The sequence below is a fragment of the Plectropomus leopardus genome, chromosome 14 (genome assembly GCF_026936395.1).
Source record: "Plectropomus leopardus strain MGB_pleo_1.0 chromosome 14, ASM2693639v1, whole genome shotgun sequence".
NCBI classification, from domain to species: domain Eukaryota; kingdom Metazoa; phylum Chordata; class Actinopteri; order Perciformes; family Serranidae; genus Plectropomus; species Plectropomus leopardus.
In genome coordinates this window covers 2,403,685-2,419,578 of record NC_142189.1, presented here as the reverse complement: position 1 = coordinate 2,419,578, position 15,894 = coordinate 2,403,685, and the positions used below count along the sequence as shown (strand labels likewise).

Sequence of the window (15,894 nt, the reverse complement as noted above, 5' to 3'; positions counted from 1 at the left end):
CTTTAATTTAGTCTTTATTTTAGGTTATAATAACTGACATTTAAGTGGTTTGTCAGAGTGGTTTGAAATATTTCCACTGAATTGTGCAGGACGAGAGTCAGAGAGCCTGACAGTGTGAAGCTGAGCCAAACCTGGAAACACAAATAAAGACGGCCTCACTGTGTAGACCGTGTTTACGTGCTTTCACGTCAAAAACAGCTTACAGGTGAGTAAACTCCCTGTTTGTCTAAATGCTGCCTTGCATTGCAACATTTTTCATTTTACCAGATGTTGACAGTCAAATGAGCGAAAGCTGATTCACGCTTACGAAAGTTGGACTTAAATATGACACAGATGTGACCGTTTGCTTACCATTAATACATTTGTTGTTGTATTGTAAGAAGGCAAACTGGATGATGATGTGTTTCCAGTATATAGTTTGTCACAGTCATAATAATCTGTGAATTTTGGTTGTTGGTATCATGAATCTCAGCTTGTTTCACAACACATGTATAGTTATTTAGACGTTAACAGTTTGTCAGCTGTTTTGTGTTAGAGGTTTTTTTGCTTTCAGAGTCATCACCAGAAGCTGGTGGACATGATTTAGAAACTCAACAAGCTGGAGACAATGAGATACAGAGTAGAAAAAGAAGTTTCCCAGTGAGTCAGTGTGCAGCTGAGGACGATGACGACGTGAATCATAAGAGATGGGGTGAAATTAATGAGCAAAAGCAAGGAAGTGTTTGGTCAAAATAAATGTGTGGGAAATTATGTCCTAAAAGCCACGACACATTCCAGATAAGTCATGACTGAGTCACTTACCGCTATTAAACTGCAGCTCCAACAAAATCATTGTATGTATTTTTTGGATGCATGTCTCTTTTGTCCAAACATGTGGTGCCAGCAGACCCTGAAGTGAAAAAAATGTAAATGGAAAAGAAACAGAGGACAAGTTAAAAGTGAGAATAAACTCTGTACAGAGCAGATGATACTTGTTAAACTACAAGCAATTAGTAACTAATATAAACAATGTAAAAGTAGCAGTTCAGAGTAATTTTTAATTTATCTATTTAAGAAGGGACATTGTACTTAAATCCGCATTTAAACAAATGTAAATGCACCCCACTTAGCTGGGGAGCTAGTTTTCCTTTGCCTGATGTTAAAAGGCATCCTAAAATAATAAAAAAATGCAATATGGAGATACAATACGTACAATAGGGAAGACAAACATTAAGATAAAAAGGCACAATATGGTCAAACATGTACAAGTTAACACTTAAACGCCTGGATTGGCATCAGGTTTCTAATGTTGCCTTCCAGTGTCCTTAACAAGCATTTAAACCTCTGAAACCTTAAATAATTAGTTTGATTTCTTTCAGAAATGTGGAAAAATCACAATAAGCCACTTGGCAAGACATGTCCTGCAAAAACTAAAAATTAGTAAAAAAACAAAAAGATCTGAAAATATTATTACATATTTAAAAAAAATAGGGTAAAAGTCCAGAAAACTATATTTATAATTCTTTTAATAATTTAATAAAAGATTTTTTTCCTCTTCCTTTCTTTAAAAAAGTAATTTTCTTGTAAGTTTTTTTTTCTAATTTCTTATTAATTTTTGGGCCATTTCTTGTTAAGTTGCTTGTTGCCATGTTTTTGCCTCTGAGATGCTGTGGAGTAGACATAAAAAGTTGCATAAAATGGGAAGTACAACTCCCCCAAAATTAGTACAGTACAATTTGTGAGTAAATGTTTCCACCTCCGCACATTACCAAACCATCGTCCTTTCATGAGAAAAGAAAAAAAAGTTAAAGAACGGGAAGAAAATGAAGCAACCTCAATTAAGTTGAACAAATGGGTCACTGATGGACACATGACCCACATTATGTAATTTTTTTGAATCACATTTGTTTTCCCAGGACTCAGATGGAAATTTGGGGAGGGGTGAGGGAGTGGAGGGGGGAGTGAGAAAGGGGAGGTGGGAGTGAGGAGGAGGGCTGTGGATGGAGGTCTGGCTCTCTGTCATCTCCACATAAAGCAGCCGGGGGATTTTTCCTCCCCTCCTCACTCTGCAGCAGCACACAAAGAGGAAGAAGATGGAAAAGTCATTGTGCACGCTGGCTGCTGCTGTGATTTTTTTGGGAGGATTTTTAGATGCAGCGCTGACAAACGATACAACAACAACAACTGAGGTTAATTCATTCTTCAGCTACAACACGACTGCTGCAGTTGCGTCTGTCACTGTGCAGCCGCAGGATCTCAGCACAGACAGACCGACTCCAACAGCAGCACAGACACAGTCGCCCTCCAGCACTGTCACGCAGCCGGACACCAAAAACTCCAGCGAGGAAGAAAACAACAATAAAGACAGCAAAACAAAGCTGGGTAGGTTAAAAAAAAAAACAAAACGTTTTTGTGGAGCCGGAAATAATGATGCCTTCAGGGACCAAGTGGGTTCCTTACTTTGGTAAACATGTCAAACAACAACCTGAGTAACACTACATGTTTTTTTTAAATTATTTTTACAGATTTTAAGTATTCATTAAGAAAATATGTATTTAAATTCATGCAAAAATGTAAATAGAGGTTAATATATAAGCCAATTTAAGTAGACCAATTATCTAACATTACACAGTAAGTTAGGTAGGTAGTTTTTAATGTTTTTTTACAAAAAAGTTTTGTGTTTCAATTATTTTCTTGATTTATCGATGAGTTATTTTGTTCGTAAAATGCAAGAAAAAGCAGAAAAAGATATAATTTTACATTAATAGACAACTAAGAAAACCAGAAAATGATCACATCTGAAAAACTGTAACCAGTGAATACTTTGCAACTAACTGAGTAATCGGTTACTTATCAAAGCTGTATGGAGGATTTCCAAAAAAACAAGTCTTTAAATCAGTGAAATCAAATTTTACCTTGTATAATTTTGTTATTGGTTGCCGCATTTTTTAGAGCTTGCTCGCTGAATTCCTAAAAGTATGTATGTAATGTTTGATTTAAGACATAACAGGCTGAATTGTATCTAGGATCACATATTTATGGCTGCAAGTAATGGTTGTTTTACTCATAAAAAATGTGAAAAATGCTGAACACAATTTCCTATAGCCCAAGGGAACGTCTACAAATTGCTTGTTTTGTCTGACCAACAGTCAAAAACACCAGCGAAGAAGAAAACAACAATCAAGATGAAAAAGAAACAGATGACAGCAAGAAAAAACCGGGTAGGTCAAAAAACTTTTTTTTTGTTTTACCTCTTTTGTGAACCTTTGGGAAGCCATAAATAATGATGCCTTCTGAAAAAATGGAAAAATGCTGATCACAGTCTCCTATAGCTCAAGGGAACGTCTACAAGTTGCTTGTTTTGTCTGACCAACAGTCAAAAGCCAAAATATATAAAAACAATTATGACCATAGAAGACTGAGAAAACCAAAGAATATTTCCATTTAAAAAGCTGAATTTCTTTGCAAAAATGACTGCAGATCAACTAACAGCAGCAGCGTTCCTATGGTCATGGAAAACCTGGAAAAATTCATGGAAATTCACAGTCACATTTTCCAGGCCTGGAAAAGACAGAATAAGTAAAAGTCATTTGAAGTTTTGGTAAAAGTCTGTCATCTGTGGATGAACTTCCATGTAATGTGACATTACGGCAATTTTTTTTCTGTAGTTGTTGATGTAACGCAGCTCTGAAGTCCATTAATGTGAGACGACAGTTTGTTTACCTTCACGTTTCTTCATTTTCTCTCCGTCTCTTCATCTATGTATATCAGCTCGCTGAAATTATGTTTCAATAGAGTTTGAATCTGATATGATTGAAAAACGCTGGGCAAAAATCAACCCTGAAAGCAGTCTGTTGTCATTTCCAACTCGTCAAATAGGTCCGCTTGGTCAATGATTTCAGCATCGGACACTGACGCACAGGCACGTTTTTCAGCTGGGTGGCGTCACTTTCAAACGCCGCAGATAAAAACCTAACATGAGGAGCTTTAACAAGGACGGGCAGGAGAAATCCAACAAACCCCGGACTTTCACCCTTGAGTCCGCTGTTTGCTTCCAATATGAATGTAGAGCCAAACCGTTTTTTTTTCTAAACCTAAACGTGCTTTTGTTGCGTAAATATGAGGCATTTTCACCAACACTGTAAGTTTACCTTTCAAAAGACAGTATGCATCTAACAAGCAGAAACTTTCCATTTCCTGTGAAACGGAAGTTTAACTTTGGAAAGACACGTCGCGTCGTCCGGGAACGTCAACAACAGACGCAGGACGACACCTCGCACATCATACGTAAAAGTCCACTGTAGAAGCGCGATATTTGACGAGTTTGGGTGAAAATGTGTCGTGACTCTAACTTAAAAAGTTAGTGTCCAGGTTGCCTGAAATGTTTAAGCGGAACGAATTTGAGAAGGCTGTAACGGTACTTTTGTAATGATTCAACTTCTCACATTCAGTTCACCTCAAATTTGAAGGCATCCCACACACTAACTTTTAAAGTTAAATTAAATAGTTTATATTTACAGTGTTTCAGCTAGATGAAATCATCTTTGAGTAGAGTTTGAATCTGATATCTTTAAAAAACACCAGGTAAAAGTCATGGAAAAGTTTTGAAATGTCCATGGAAATGTGTGGGAACTCTGACAGCAGCTCTACACATGTTGAAGAGATTTGTTTTGCGCTAATGTAAACCTCCCTTAACCCTTTAACATCTGGATCGACATCAGGTTTCCTGTGCAGCATTAAGATGCCTTTCACCAGCGTTTAAACCTCCGAAACCTGAGAAAACTGGTTCGATTTCTTTCAAAAACTGTGAAAAACATAATGAGCAACTTGGCAAGAAATGTCCAACAAATTGAGAAAAAAATCATGAAGGAAAAATGTCCAGAAAACTATTTACTTATTTGCATATTTGAAATTGTCTTACAGAAAAAGAGAAAAAAAAGTTTGATTTTTCAATGCTTTCTTCTTTTTGTTTGTTTCATACTTTATTATTATTATTATCATTATTATTATTATTATTATTACTATTATTTTGCTTATTTTGGGGTAATTTTCTTATAATTTTTTACTTTTTATTTTCATATTTTTGGCCATTTCTTGTTAAGTTGCTTGTCACCCTTTTCCCATGTTTTTTTAAAGAAATTTAGCCAACTGGCCACATTTTTTAGATCTCGTTCATTGCATTCCTAAATATATGTGTGTTATGTTTGATTTAAGATGGCACAGGCTGAATTGTGACTTGGGTAACATGTGTGGCTGCAACTTAAGGGTTTTTTTTTTTGTCAGAAAAATGTGAAAAATGCTCATCAAAATTTCCTATGGCCAAAAGAAACATCTAAAAATGTTGTTTTGTTTTTGGTAAAACCATGTCTTTGTTGCTTCTTTTTCTTTGATTTTAGAGAGGTTGCAGAGAGAACGTCCCCTGACCTAAAGAGAACAAAGAGAGCCGTTCTGTCCTGCCACTTCTCGTGGTGTTTGTGATTAATGGGGCTGTTTTTGCTTGTTTCTGAAGCCATAAAACTCCCTGCAGCTGTAGCTCTGCTGGACGTTTGACTTGACTCACTTGGCCCTCAACTTTGTCTCAGATTACATTCGAACTCTCCACGGATTCGCTTATCTGCAGTTTCCTCTGCAGAGGGCCTCCAAACTTCCACTGAACTGACCCTAGATGATTCGGGATATTCCACATAACAACCGCAGGGACCTCTAATTGCATCAGCCGGGTGTTTGCTTACTCAGAGAAACCAGAGGGAGGGTTTTTAACCCCTTAGACCCAGAGCTGCTTCTTTCTTTAAACATCTCCACACAAGCACAGACACACAAAGACCTTATCTGCTTTTCATTTTGCTTCCAGACTGTCCTCCCCTCGGCCTCGAGTCCCTGCGGATCGACGACAGCCAGATTCAGGCGTCCTCCTACCAGCGGACGGGGCTGGGTCCTCACAGAGGGAGGCTGAATATCCAGGTGGGTCCAGATCTGGATCAAACACAAAGTACAGTGAGCTGCTTCTTAAAGAAGCTCAGAGAGAAACACAGGAAACTCGTAAAGCAAGATTGCAGAAGATTACAAGTTTGACTCTACTTCACTGAAACTTTGTAGCAACATTTTGCTTTTGGAAAGATCCAGCTCAGGTCTATAAGATCATAAAAAGTAATATTTGTATGTATGAATACCATTATAACAGGGCTGCAACTACAGATAATTTTCATTTGACTGAAATGACAAAAAAAATAAATACATTTGGAAAAACAGAATACATTTTGAATTATCTGGTCAAAAAAATATATTGACATAATTGTTCAAAATGCCCAAAAGTGACATATTTCAATATATTGTGCAAAGCTGATGTCATGCTATGCTAATTTATAAAATTTTACATATAATATTTTCATATATTACTAAATATTATGGCCTCTTTCACTTCAAATCATGTTGTATTTCTTACCGTAATTTCTGCCTCATAATGAACTATAAAATAAAATCCCCCTTTTTTCCCTCTGCTTTTATTGACATGCAAAATTACCACTATAATAAAACTCCAGTGCCTGTATTTGGAGTAGAAAGTGCTCTAGTCTCTGAAATTAAATAAAGTAATGTGTAAAACACAGAGCCAGCAGTCTGTTCATCGCCCCAGTCTCTCTTGTGTTCTGTAGTCTGAAAGCAATTATTTTACAATCAGGGTCAACACTAGACTCTTATGCAATGCTGCACACTGAGGCTGAGCCAACGGTTTAATGGATTCTGCAAGTGACAAAAAAACAGTGTAACATGTGTTTTTAGTCTGGCATCGAGGACGGGGACCTCTATGACGGCGCCTGGTGTGCAGAGTATAAGGACCGGTACCAGTGGCTGGAGGTGGACGCCATCCACCTCACCTTGTTCACCGGGGTCATCCTGCAGGGCCGAAACTCCATCTGGAGGTCAGGTAGTATCAGAACTAACATCTGAAGAGGTTTTCTTCCAAAATAAAATCTAAAACTGCTGCTAAAAACACACAAAAAAGACTGATTACAAAAGTCAGAGCACAATGTTCTTTCACTGCACTGATACTGAAACCTGGTTTCTTGTGGTTACAGTTGGGACTGGGTCCACACCTACAAGGTCCAGCTGAGTAACGACTCTGTGAGCTGGAAAACCTGCATGAACGGGACAGAGGAGGCGGTAAGAGCCGCTTCTTTGTGTTCTCAGATATTGGAGGAATGTAGCTACTGTGTCCCGTGGACGTCTACAGATGGAAAACAGATTGTGAGGAGTTTCTGCCAGAGTGAAATATGTACTGCGAGCAAAACATTCAACTGCTCTTACATAAGAAGAGCTCAGAATGAAAACAATAGTAAGAAACTGAGGCTTGTGCTTGGAATAATGACAGTTTGACAGATGATATTATTACTTTTTTCCCCCCATATGTCAGTAATATGGCCTCTACACAGGGGCGTAAATATAGACAGTGCACTGGGGCCCCGTAGGTGGGCGGGCCCCTCCAACAATTTATTTTTAATTTTCTTGTTCCTTTTGTAAGTTTCTTTCAATTTGTGGGACATTTCTCGCTTTTCAAAGGAAATCAAGCCAATATGCTCAGGTTTCATTGTGCAGCCATGATGGAGGTGGTATAGACTCTCCAAGTGCTTTTATGTGCAAATGTTTCAATGCACTTTTTCGTGGGGATGCTAAAATGTATAAACCCATGTGATGTCACATTGAACTGTTCAGATCTTTGAGGGAAACCAGGATCCAGAGACCCCGGTGCTCGGACTCCTTCCTGAACCCACTGTTGCCCGTTTTATCCGCATCAACCCTCAGACCTGGTTCCCCAACGGCACCATCTGCCTCCGGGCTGAGATCCTCGGCTGTCGACTTGACGGTACGCTGCAGCGCAGAGTGTTTGAATGATCTTAGTAATAATTAATCTGAGCGGTTTAGATGTTCAGAGTCACTAACATGTCAAAATATTTCTATTATTGGTATTTGAGTTAGGTTTATGTGTTTTTTTCCTCGTAGATCCGTCAGACATCTACTCAGAGCAGGAGCTGGGATCAAAAGACGCTCTGGACTTCAGACAGCACAACTACAAAGAAATGAGGAAGGTCAGAGCGTGATGGACGCTGCACGGCCACACATGCATCATGAGTAACTGTGGTTCCAGGAAAGCTTCAGTGTTTTTACTCACACTTTTAACAGCTTTCAGATTTCCTCCGAGCTCAAATTTAACCCTCTGAAGACTTCCAGTCCATTTTTTTCTCTTAACATCAGTGTTGGAATCATGTAAAGGACTGTACTTAGATTCAAATTTAAGGTGTTTCTTACACATCACTTTATAGTTTAATTCTTGTCTGTATTCTGCAGGTTTTACAGACATTTGTTCATATGTGATTCATAGTCTGATTTATAGGACATTTTATTCCTAAAAAATGCCTTCTTTTTTACCTGGCTCTATGCAATGTTCAGATATGTTTTTGAAAATAATGCAAATCAGCACATATTTAATTAGATCATGCATCAGATGCATATTTAAACACAAAATTAAAGATAATAAACATCATCATCATCATCATCATCATCTTATTATGTCCATATGCCTTTCACAAGCATTTAAACCTATGAAACCTTTTGGTTGAAATTGAAATATCTATAATTTTTGTAATTTTTTATATTTATAATTCTTCTATTTTATTTATTATATCATAATTATAATTATTTTATTTTGTCTCCTTTTGGTTCTTACTTTACTTTTTTTCAGGAAATTTTCCTGTAATGTTTTACTAATTTTGCCATCTTCCTATCTTTTTGAAAGAAAGCCACTTTGCTCAGGTTTCAAAGGGTTACTATGACATATAATAGTTACAGGGGGCATTTTCTATTTTTAATAGTATAAGAACTTCATTTTTTTGACTGTACTTACATAGTTACTGAAGTAATGCTGGACCTTGTTCTTATATTTATATTGTACTGTATTACTTTGTATTTGTACAGTGTGGTATTAGTACTTTTACTGGAGTGAAGTTTCTGAATACTTCGTCCACTTCTGTCTTTTAACCCTAAAGCTGATGAAGTCTGTGACGGAGGAGTGTCCGGACATCACTCGCATCTACACCATCGGGAAGAGCTACATGGGCCTCAAACTGTACGTCATGGAGATCTCCGATAACCCTGGAAAACATGAACTAGGTGAGAGAGATTCAATTCTTCTTCTGCGAGTTTAAGTCTTCAAAGTTTCTGGAGCAGAATTCAACATGTTTCTCGGGTTACTCTGAGTTGAGCTGCTCAGGGGGTCGGTTCAACATCCTGCAGTGTTTACACTGACTTTTCTCTGCAGCGGCGGCACACAGGGAGGCTGGGGGTCTGTAGAGGAGGCCTCTCTTCTATAAACAAACTGATAATGGTCCCAAATCAGAGACGGCACTCGCTCTAACAAACAAGATTCTCTGTGATGTTGTCTTCAGATGTTTGAAGCCAAAATGTTGAAATAAATTCAGTGGAGTTCAGCTTTTTTATTTCTCACAGGAAATATTTCGAAACTGCTTTAGGCTAACAAGCGCCAACAACTGATTTCAATTTCAGTGTTTTCACAAATCCAAGAAGAAAAGGCCATTTTATTATGGGGGAGGGGGTATTTTGGGTCTTTGGTGTTTAAGTTCCAGGAATGTCTGTCCATGTATGATTACTGGCAAAGAGCTGTCAGACTGTTGCCTAACACAATACAAACGGGATGAAAGTTTTATCTGAATGAGTTCCTGATGTTTCTGTGGGGTTTAACTTTGACCTACTGAATGAAATCTCAGGTGCTTCATATTTAGTGTGACCTGGTTTTAGGGACAAATTCCTTTTTCGGACATTTACATTTACTGCTTGGCAAGTTAAGTTACTGTAAATTTTCCCTCTTGGCAGGTGAGCCGGAGTTTCGCTACGTGGCCGGGATGCACGGGAACGAGGCTCTTGGCCGAGAGCTCGTCCTCAACCTCATGCAGTACTTGTGCAAAGAATACAAGAAGGGAAACCAACGTGTAGTTCGGCTGGTGACTGAGACACGAATCCACCTCCTGCCCTCCATGAACCCCGATGGATACGAAGCTGCATATGAGAGGGTGGGTGAGTTCAAGGGAAATGCCAGAAATGCTGCCAATGTCTCACACAAAAAGTCCTCTTCTGGTGGCACAATTGCTGCTAAAAACACCTACTCATGGCTTGAAATGCCGCCAATATCTCACTAAAAAACGGCTACTTTTGAATACATAATTTCCATTTAAAAAATGCCTTACTAAAATAGCTTCTTCTTCTGGTGGCATGTTTGCTACTAGAAATGCCATCGTCTCACTAAAAAAAAACATCAATTTTGGGGATCAAATGCCGATGAAAATGCGGCCAATGTCCAACTAAAAAATGTCCACTTTTGTTGGCACAATTGACACTGTAAATGCAACAATTTCTTCCTGCGACTTGGCTTTGTCACCAGTGCTAGAAGAAGTATTTGATTCTTTTACTCAAGTAAAACTAGTCATACTATATTGTAAAAATACTACAAGTAAAAGTCTTGCATTCAAACTGTTAAATAAACATTTTTTTTTCTTTTACTTCTGTTTGGGATTGGCTGATATTCTGCTGCAGGGCTCTGAACTGGCTGGCTGGGCTTACGGAAGGTACAACTACGAAGGAATCGACCTGAATCACAACTTTCCAGACCTGAACAGCATTATGTGGGACGCCCAGGAGACGGCAGCAGACAGATCTAAAGTCACCAACCACTACATCCCCATCCCAGAGTACTACACCAAAGAAGACGCCATGGTAAGGAGGCCTTTTTGTAAACAACCAATCAATAGGTCTTGATGATCAAGTTTAGAGAATTAAGGTAGAGTCACTATGTATTGGGTTTAAATGTTTGCTTTGGCACCATCTGGTGGTCTTATTATGAATGACAGTGTGGCAGACAAGAATGCATTTTGAAAACAGAATTTAACTGTCTCTAACTGAATAATAAATGCAGTGAAGAGATTATAATGAAATACAGATAATTGCATCAGAATATCAAACTCTGCTACCTAAAAAAAAGGGTGACATGCATTGGTGCATAAATGTAGGTCAGACTGAAAAGCAGTTTTGGAGGGTAGTGTGTGTGGAAGAGGGAAATAATGTTTCCACTGCAGTGTCATGCAAGCCTCCGATTAGGAAGTCATCTCAGAGCCAAGAGGTTTTACTGGAAGCCTGAGTGTTGTCATTCAATGTTTGGTAAAAGAACGAGTGTCGAAACTCAAAATTCACAATAAAAGGAACACCATGTGTTAATTTTTTTTTTTTTTTTTTAGTTTTGGTCTCTGTTAGTTGATATGTCATGTTTTTTCTTCCTGGTGGGTGTTTCCAGGGAAAAATCTTTATATTTGTAGCTTGTGGATGGAAATACATAGAAAGTAGTTTAGGCAGTGAGCAATTCAGTGACTGAACGGACAAAGAAAAGAGCTCCGCCTGCAGGAATTAAATAAAATCAACAGGAAATAGCGTGTATAGAGCCAGCATATTTTCACATCTAACTGTGGCTGGAAATGCCACAGATTTTACATTTTAAAAGAAAAGGAAAAGAAAAAGCTTTTGGTGGCACAAACACTGTTGGAAACATCTCTCTAAAGAAACGCACACTTTCGATGCCGCTATTGTGAATTCACGGTAAAAAACTGATGATGTCTAGGAAGCCAAAACACAAAGTCCACAAAACACCAGGGTGGGAAACACTAGAGGCCCCAAGAAACCACACTATCATGATACCTAAGACACGATACAACGTTAATGCAATTTTAAATGTTTTGGTATATGCTGAGTAATGCAATAACATATATTGCGATTATTTGTCACATGTTTTATCAAACAAGATAAAGTTTTCAGTCTGTTCACCCCACTTCAATTTCTATTTATTGCAGCAAAATATCAAGTTGAATAAATAACAAATTGACTGATTATTGTTCTACTAGGGTACCAAAAGTTAATTTTTTTATCTGCAATATTCATAATTTATATAACATATAAACAATGTATACATGGTGTCCTTGTATTAATAAAATATTGTCAAGTAAAATATTGCACGACTAGGCTGTATCTATTTTTTCCCCATATTTCCCCGACTAAAGTTAGAGTTGACTGACTGTATAAAACCCATTTTTAAAAATGATGACTGAATTTTTTAAAAAGTCAGAAATTTATACCAATAAAAGTATATTTTAGATGTGTTTTTTCTGGTTTTATCTTTGGCGAAACAACAAAAAAACAGTAATAGTTACCAGCAAAATAGTTTTTATGTATAAAAAGTTGTTTGTTTGTTCTCAGTTTTTGAGAAACGTACACATAAAAAGTTGTTAAACTTTTTAACTGTTTCCTCTACAAAAAAAATCAAACTATACTTGAAATTTAGCAAATAATTATTTTGCTGCATATAAGAAAATATAAAGTTACCGCCTGTGTTTAATCTTAAGAATCTTTCACATAAATAAATGTCTAAAAAGTGACGTGAAGCTAATCCAGATTGTCCGTCCCTCCCAGGTCGCACCAGAGACTCGAGCCGTCATCAGCTGGATGCAGGATATTCCCTTCGTGCTCAGCGCAAACCTCCACGGGGGAGAACTGGTGGTCACGTACCCCTTTGACTGCACCCGAGACTGGGCCCCTCAGGAGGACACCCCCACGGCGGACAACGCTTTCTTCCGCTGGCTAGCAACTGTCTACGCCTCGACTAACCTGGTGATGTCCAACCCTGACCGCCGCATTTGCCACTACGAGGACTTCCAGCGTTACAACAACATCATCAACGGTGGCGCCTGGCACACCGTCCCCGGCAGTGAGTCTCATCACGTAGTAACTTGAGAAAATGTTACTTCCTGTGGCTAAATGCCTCTCAAAACACAGATAAACATAAACTAGGTCCCTGAAAGGTCCAGTAGGAGGTACTTAGGTGGCTATATTGGCTGAAATCAAATATAATATAGTATAATAAGTATGTTCTCTTAAGCATAAAATCAGCTGAAAATAAAAACTGATGTTTTTGTGACTGTTGAATGAGCCCTTTATATCTATATAGGGAGCGGGGCCTCCTCGAAGGATATCGTCATGTTGCACTGTCATGTTTCTACAAACACTGGTTCTAAATAAATTTAGAAATTCAAATTTGCATTTTATTTTATTGAGGTCTTTGCATGAATAAATTAAAATGTAAATTATCTGAAATAGCTTTTTTTGGGCTGACTTTCTTATGCACAAATTATGTAAAAATACTTGTGTGTCTTTTCTGCAGGTATGAATGACTTCAGTTACATGCACACCAACTGTTTCGAGGTGACGGTGGAGTTGTCGTGCGATAAGTTCCCTCATGCCAGCGAGCTTCCCATCGAGTGGGAGAACAACAAGGAGTCTCTGCTGGTTTACATGGAGCAGGTCAGTCGACAGTTTCCATCCGTATCTGTAGCTGCGTGCTGAACAGCAGCTTTGATTATGTCAGTCTTACCTTTGTCTCGGAGGCGTCACAGTGCAGCGTTCCTCTTCACTCAGGTACACAGAGGCATCAAAGGCGTCGTCAGGGACAAACTGACCAAACAGGGAATAGCCGACGCCGTAATCAAAGTGGAGGACCACGACCACGACATCCGATCAGGTGACGCACAGATTTCATTCATCTGTCAGCTTCACGAACTCGAGTTGAGGTCTCAGTGGGGTCAGATAATAAATCTGAGGGATCAAAAGAAAAGGACCAATAATGTATTTATGTTACACAGTTTTTTTTCTTGTTTTGTACAACTTTTCTTACATTTTTGCTTCTTAAATACTGGATATACCTTTACCTCTCCAGGTCACTAAATATCGTTCAAATGAAAACAGCCTGAGAGGGAAAATATTCTAACTGTTAAGGATGTTAAGCATTGAAAGCTCAAAAGGTTTGGAAACACTGAATCCAACAGACTCACCACTTTTCTCTGGGGGCTTATTGAGGGCATTCTGGGAAATGTAGGAGGTCACTCACTTGCATTTTGCTGTGAGTGTAAATTAAAATAGTAAATTAAATTTGATGAACACGACATTCTGACGACACATTAAAAACTAAATCTTGGACACTTAAATTTTGGCTGTATGGACAACAAAATAAATCTTTGTTGTTGTTACCTCAGCGGCTGACGGGGACTACTGGCGCCTCCTCAACCCAGGCGAGTACAAGGTGGTGGTCTGGGCCGAGGGTTACTTCCCGTCCGTGCGTCACTGCCGCGTCGGGATGGAGCCGCGTCCCACCATCTGTGACTTCACCCTGACCAAGACACCCATCCAGAGACTGAAGGACATCCGGGCCCAGGGTGGGAAGATCCCCCAGGACCTGCAGCTGCGTCTCCGCGCTTTGAGGCTCCGCAAGCTCCGCGCCACCACCAAGGTCCTCAACCAGCGCAGGGAGAGCCAGCGGCTGCTGCAGACCAGGAAAGCTCGGTCGCCCGGAGCCCGGCGAGCATGAGGACACGGGCCCAAAGATGCCTCAGAGATGAGCTGGATTAAAGTTGGTGCACACGGAGAAAACTGACCTCTGCAGACGCTGACATGGTCCTACAAGAGAGGACACTATTAAAGGGTCAGTTCACCTAATTCACTAAAATATATTTTCTGCATAGCCCCAGTAAAACCAAGACAGGCAGAGCTTCATGTAGGGTGAAATACTGCCTCTGAGATTTGTATGTGCCACCTTTTAAATATCAAATAAATATAAACATATTTGGGTGTACTGACCCTATGAAACCATGATGGTCACACAAACTCTTACACATGTTGACTGGATACGTAACCCTTTAAAACCTGAGCAAATTGACTTGATTTGTCTCAAAAACAAAGAAAGCAATGAGCAACTTAAAAAGAAATAGCCAAAAAATAAGCAAGAGATTAGTGCAAAGTTATAGTTAGTTACACAGTTATATATTCTAATAATGCTGATGAAATAATATTTTTTTTCTTGTTTATATCTAATAATCCCCCCACAGCTAATTTTCATTTTCTTGTCACCTTTCACTTTTTTTTCAATTTTCAAGACATTTCTAGCCAAGATGCTCATTGCCTATTTCTAATGTTTTTTGAAGAAATCAAACCAGTTGGGTTAAGTTGAGTAAATGCTTGTAAAACACAGCATAATAAAACTGGTGCTGATCCAGGTTCTAAAGGGTTAAATAACAGGGTTTCCTTCCCAAAACAAGGACACAAACTCACGTCTAAAAAGTTACAGAAACAAGTTGTGGGACTTCTTAAAGAAAATGGACATTTACAGATTTACTAGAAAGGCTTCAGGGACTATCAAAGGTCAGACTCACTTTTTCTTTTGTCTACATTATAGCCGATGACGCTGTGGTGTTTGTTGCTGTAAGACGACTGAGTTGAGGATTTAAGTTTAAGAGTCAGCTGGTCTGATATGTGACATGTTTTTTCTAAAATTGTGACTGTATTTGTTTGATTGATGTCCAACAGGACATTAAATTCTCAAATAAATATTACTTATTTGTGTTATTGATATTCTAGTGTGACACAAGCATGGCTAAAAATAACGGAAAATATTCTATCATAAAAAAACCCAGTTGCCAGGAAAAAAAATGTTGTCATTGTACATTTCTGTACACCACAAATACTTTTTATTTGTACTTCTCATACTAATTGTTAGAACGTCTCTAAAGTGACGTACTATATGAGAACTGTCACCAGGAGGTTATGGTGTGACACTGAGGTGAGACACCTGAAATGTGTATGAACACAGCCAAAATTATTTGGCAGTTTTTAATTGTTATATATTACATACCTGTGGTTTGCAGAAACATATAATGACAACATTTTTCTGGCAATTGGGTTGACACAAAATGTGTATCTTTGCTTTTTTCTTGTGAAATACAAGAGTGTTACATGAAATTAATAGTATCAAAATTAAAC

General features: G+C 38.5%; 1 protein-coding gene and 1 long non-coding RNA gene across 2 annotated transcripts; one reads left to right on the top strand and one right to left on the bottom strand.

Annotated features, from left to right (window-relative positions):
- Positions 1-2,001: 2,001 nt before the first annotated feature.
- On the top strand, positions 2,002-15,486 carry cpxm1a (carboxypeptidase X (M14 family), member 1a). Its single transcript, XM_042501241.2, has 14 exons — positions 2,002-2,361; positions 3,129-3,200; positions 5,831-5,940; positions 6,757-6,896; positions 7,053-7,137; positions 7,687-7,837; positions 7,975-8,060; positions 9,018-9,141; positions 9,862-10,058; positions 10,579-10,758; positions 12,499-12,793; positions 13,247-13,386; positions 13,501-13,603; positions 14,115-15,486. The coding sequence occupies exons 1-14, from the start codon at positions 2,073-2,075 to the stop codon at positions 14,444-14,446; spliced, it is 2,304 nt and encodes a 767-aa protein (XP_042357175.1). The 5' UTR covers positions 2,002-2,072; the 3' UTR covers positions 14,447-15,486.
- LOC121953954 (uncharacterized) lies at positions 13,542-14,263 on the bottom strand. The gene is made up of 3 exons (XR_006106532.2): positions 14,110-14,263; positions 13,914-13,979; positions 13,542-13,677 (listed from the first exon to the last, which is right to left on the bottom strand). It is a non-coding gene; the product is annotated as an uncharacterized LOC121953954 (long non-coding RNA).
- Positions 15,487-15,894: the final 408 nt, after the last annotated feature.

Bases quoted from the DNA above. Each gene is read 5' to 3' on its own strand.
- cpxm1a (XM_042501241.2), top strand. From the start codon at position 2,073: ATGGAAAAGTCATTGTGCACGCTGGCTGCTGCTGTGATTTTTTTGGGA. The intron at 2,362-3,128 runs GTAGGTTAAAAA...TCTGACCAACAG, and splicing joins AGACAGCAAAACAAAGCTGG to TCAAAAACACCAGCGAAGAA. The intron at 9,142-9,861 runs GTGAGAGAGATT...CCCTCTTGGCAG, and splicing joins CCCTGGAAAACATGAACTAG to GTGAGCCGGAGTTTCGCTAC.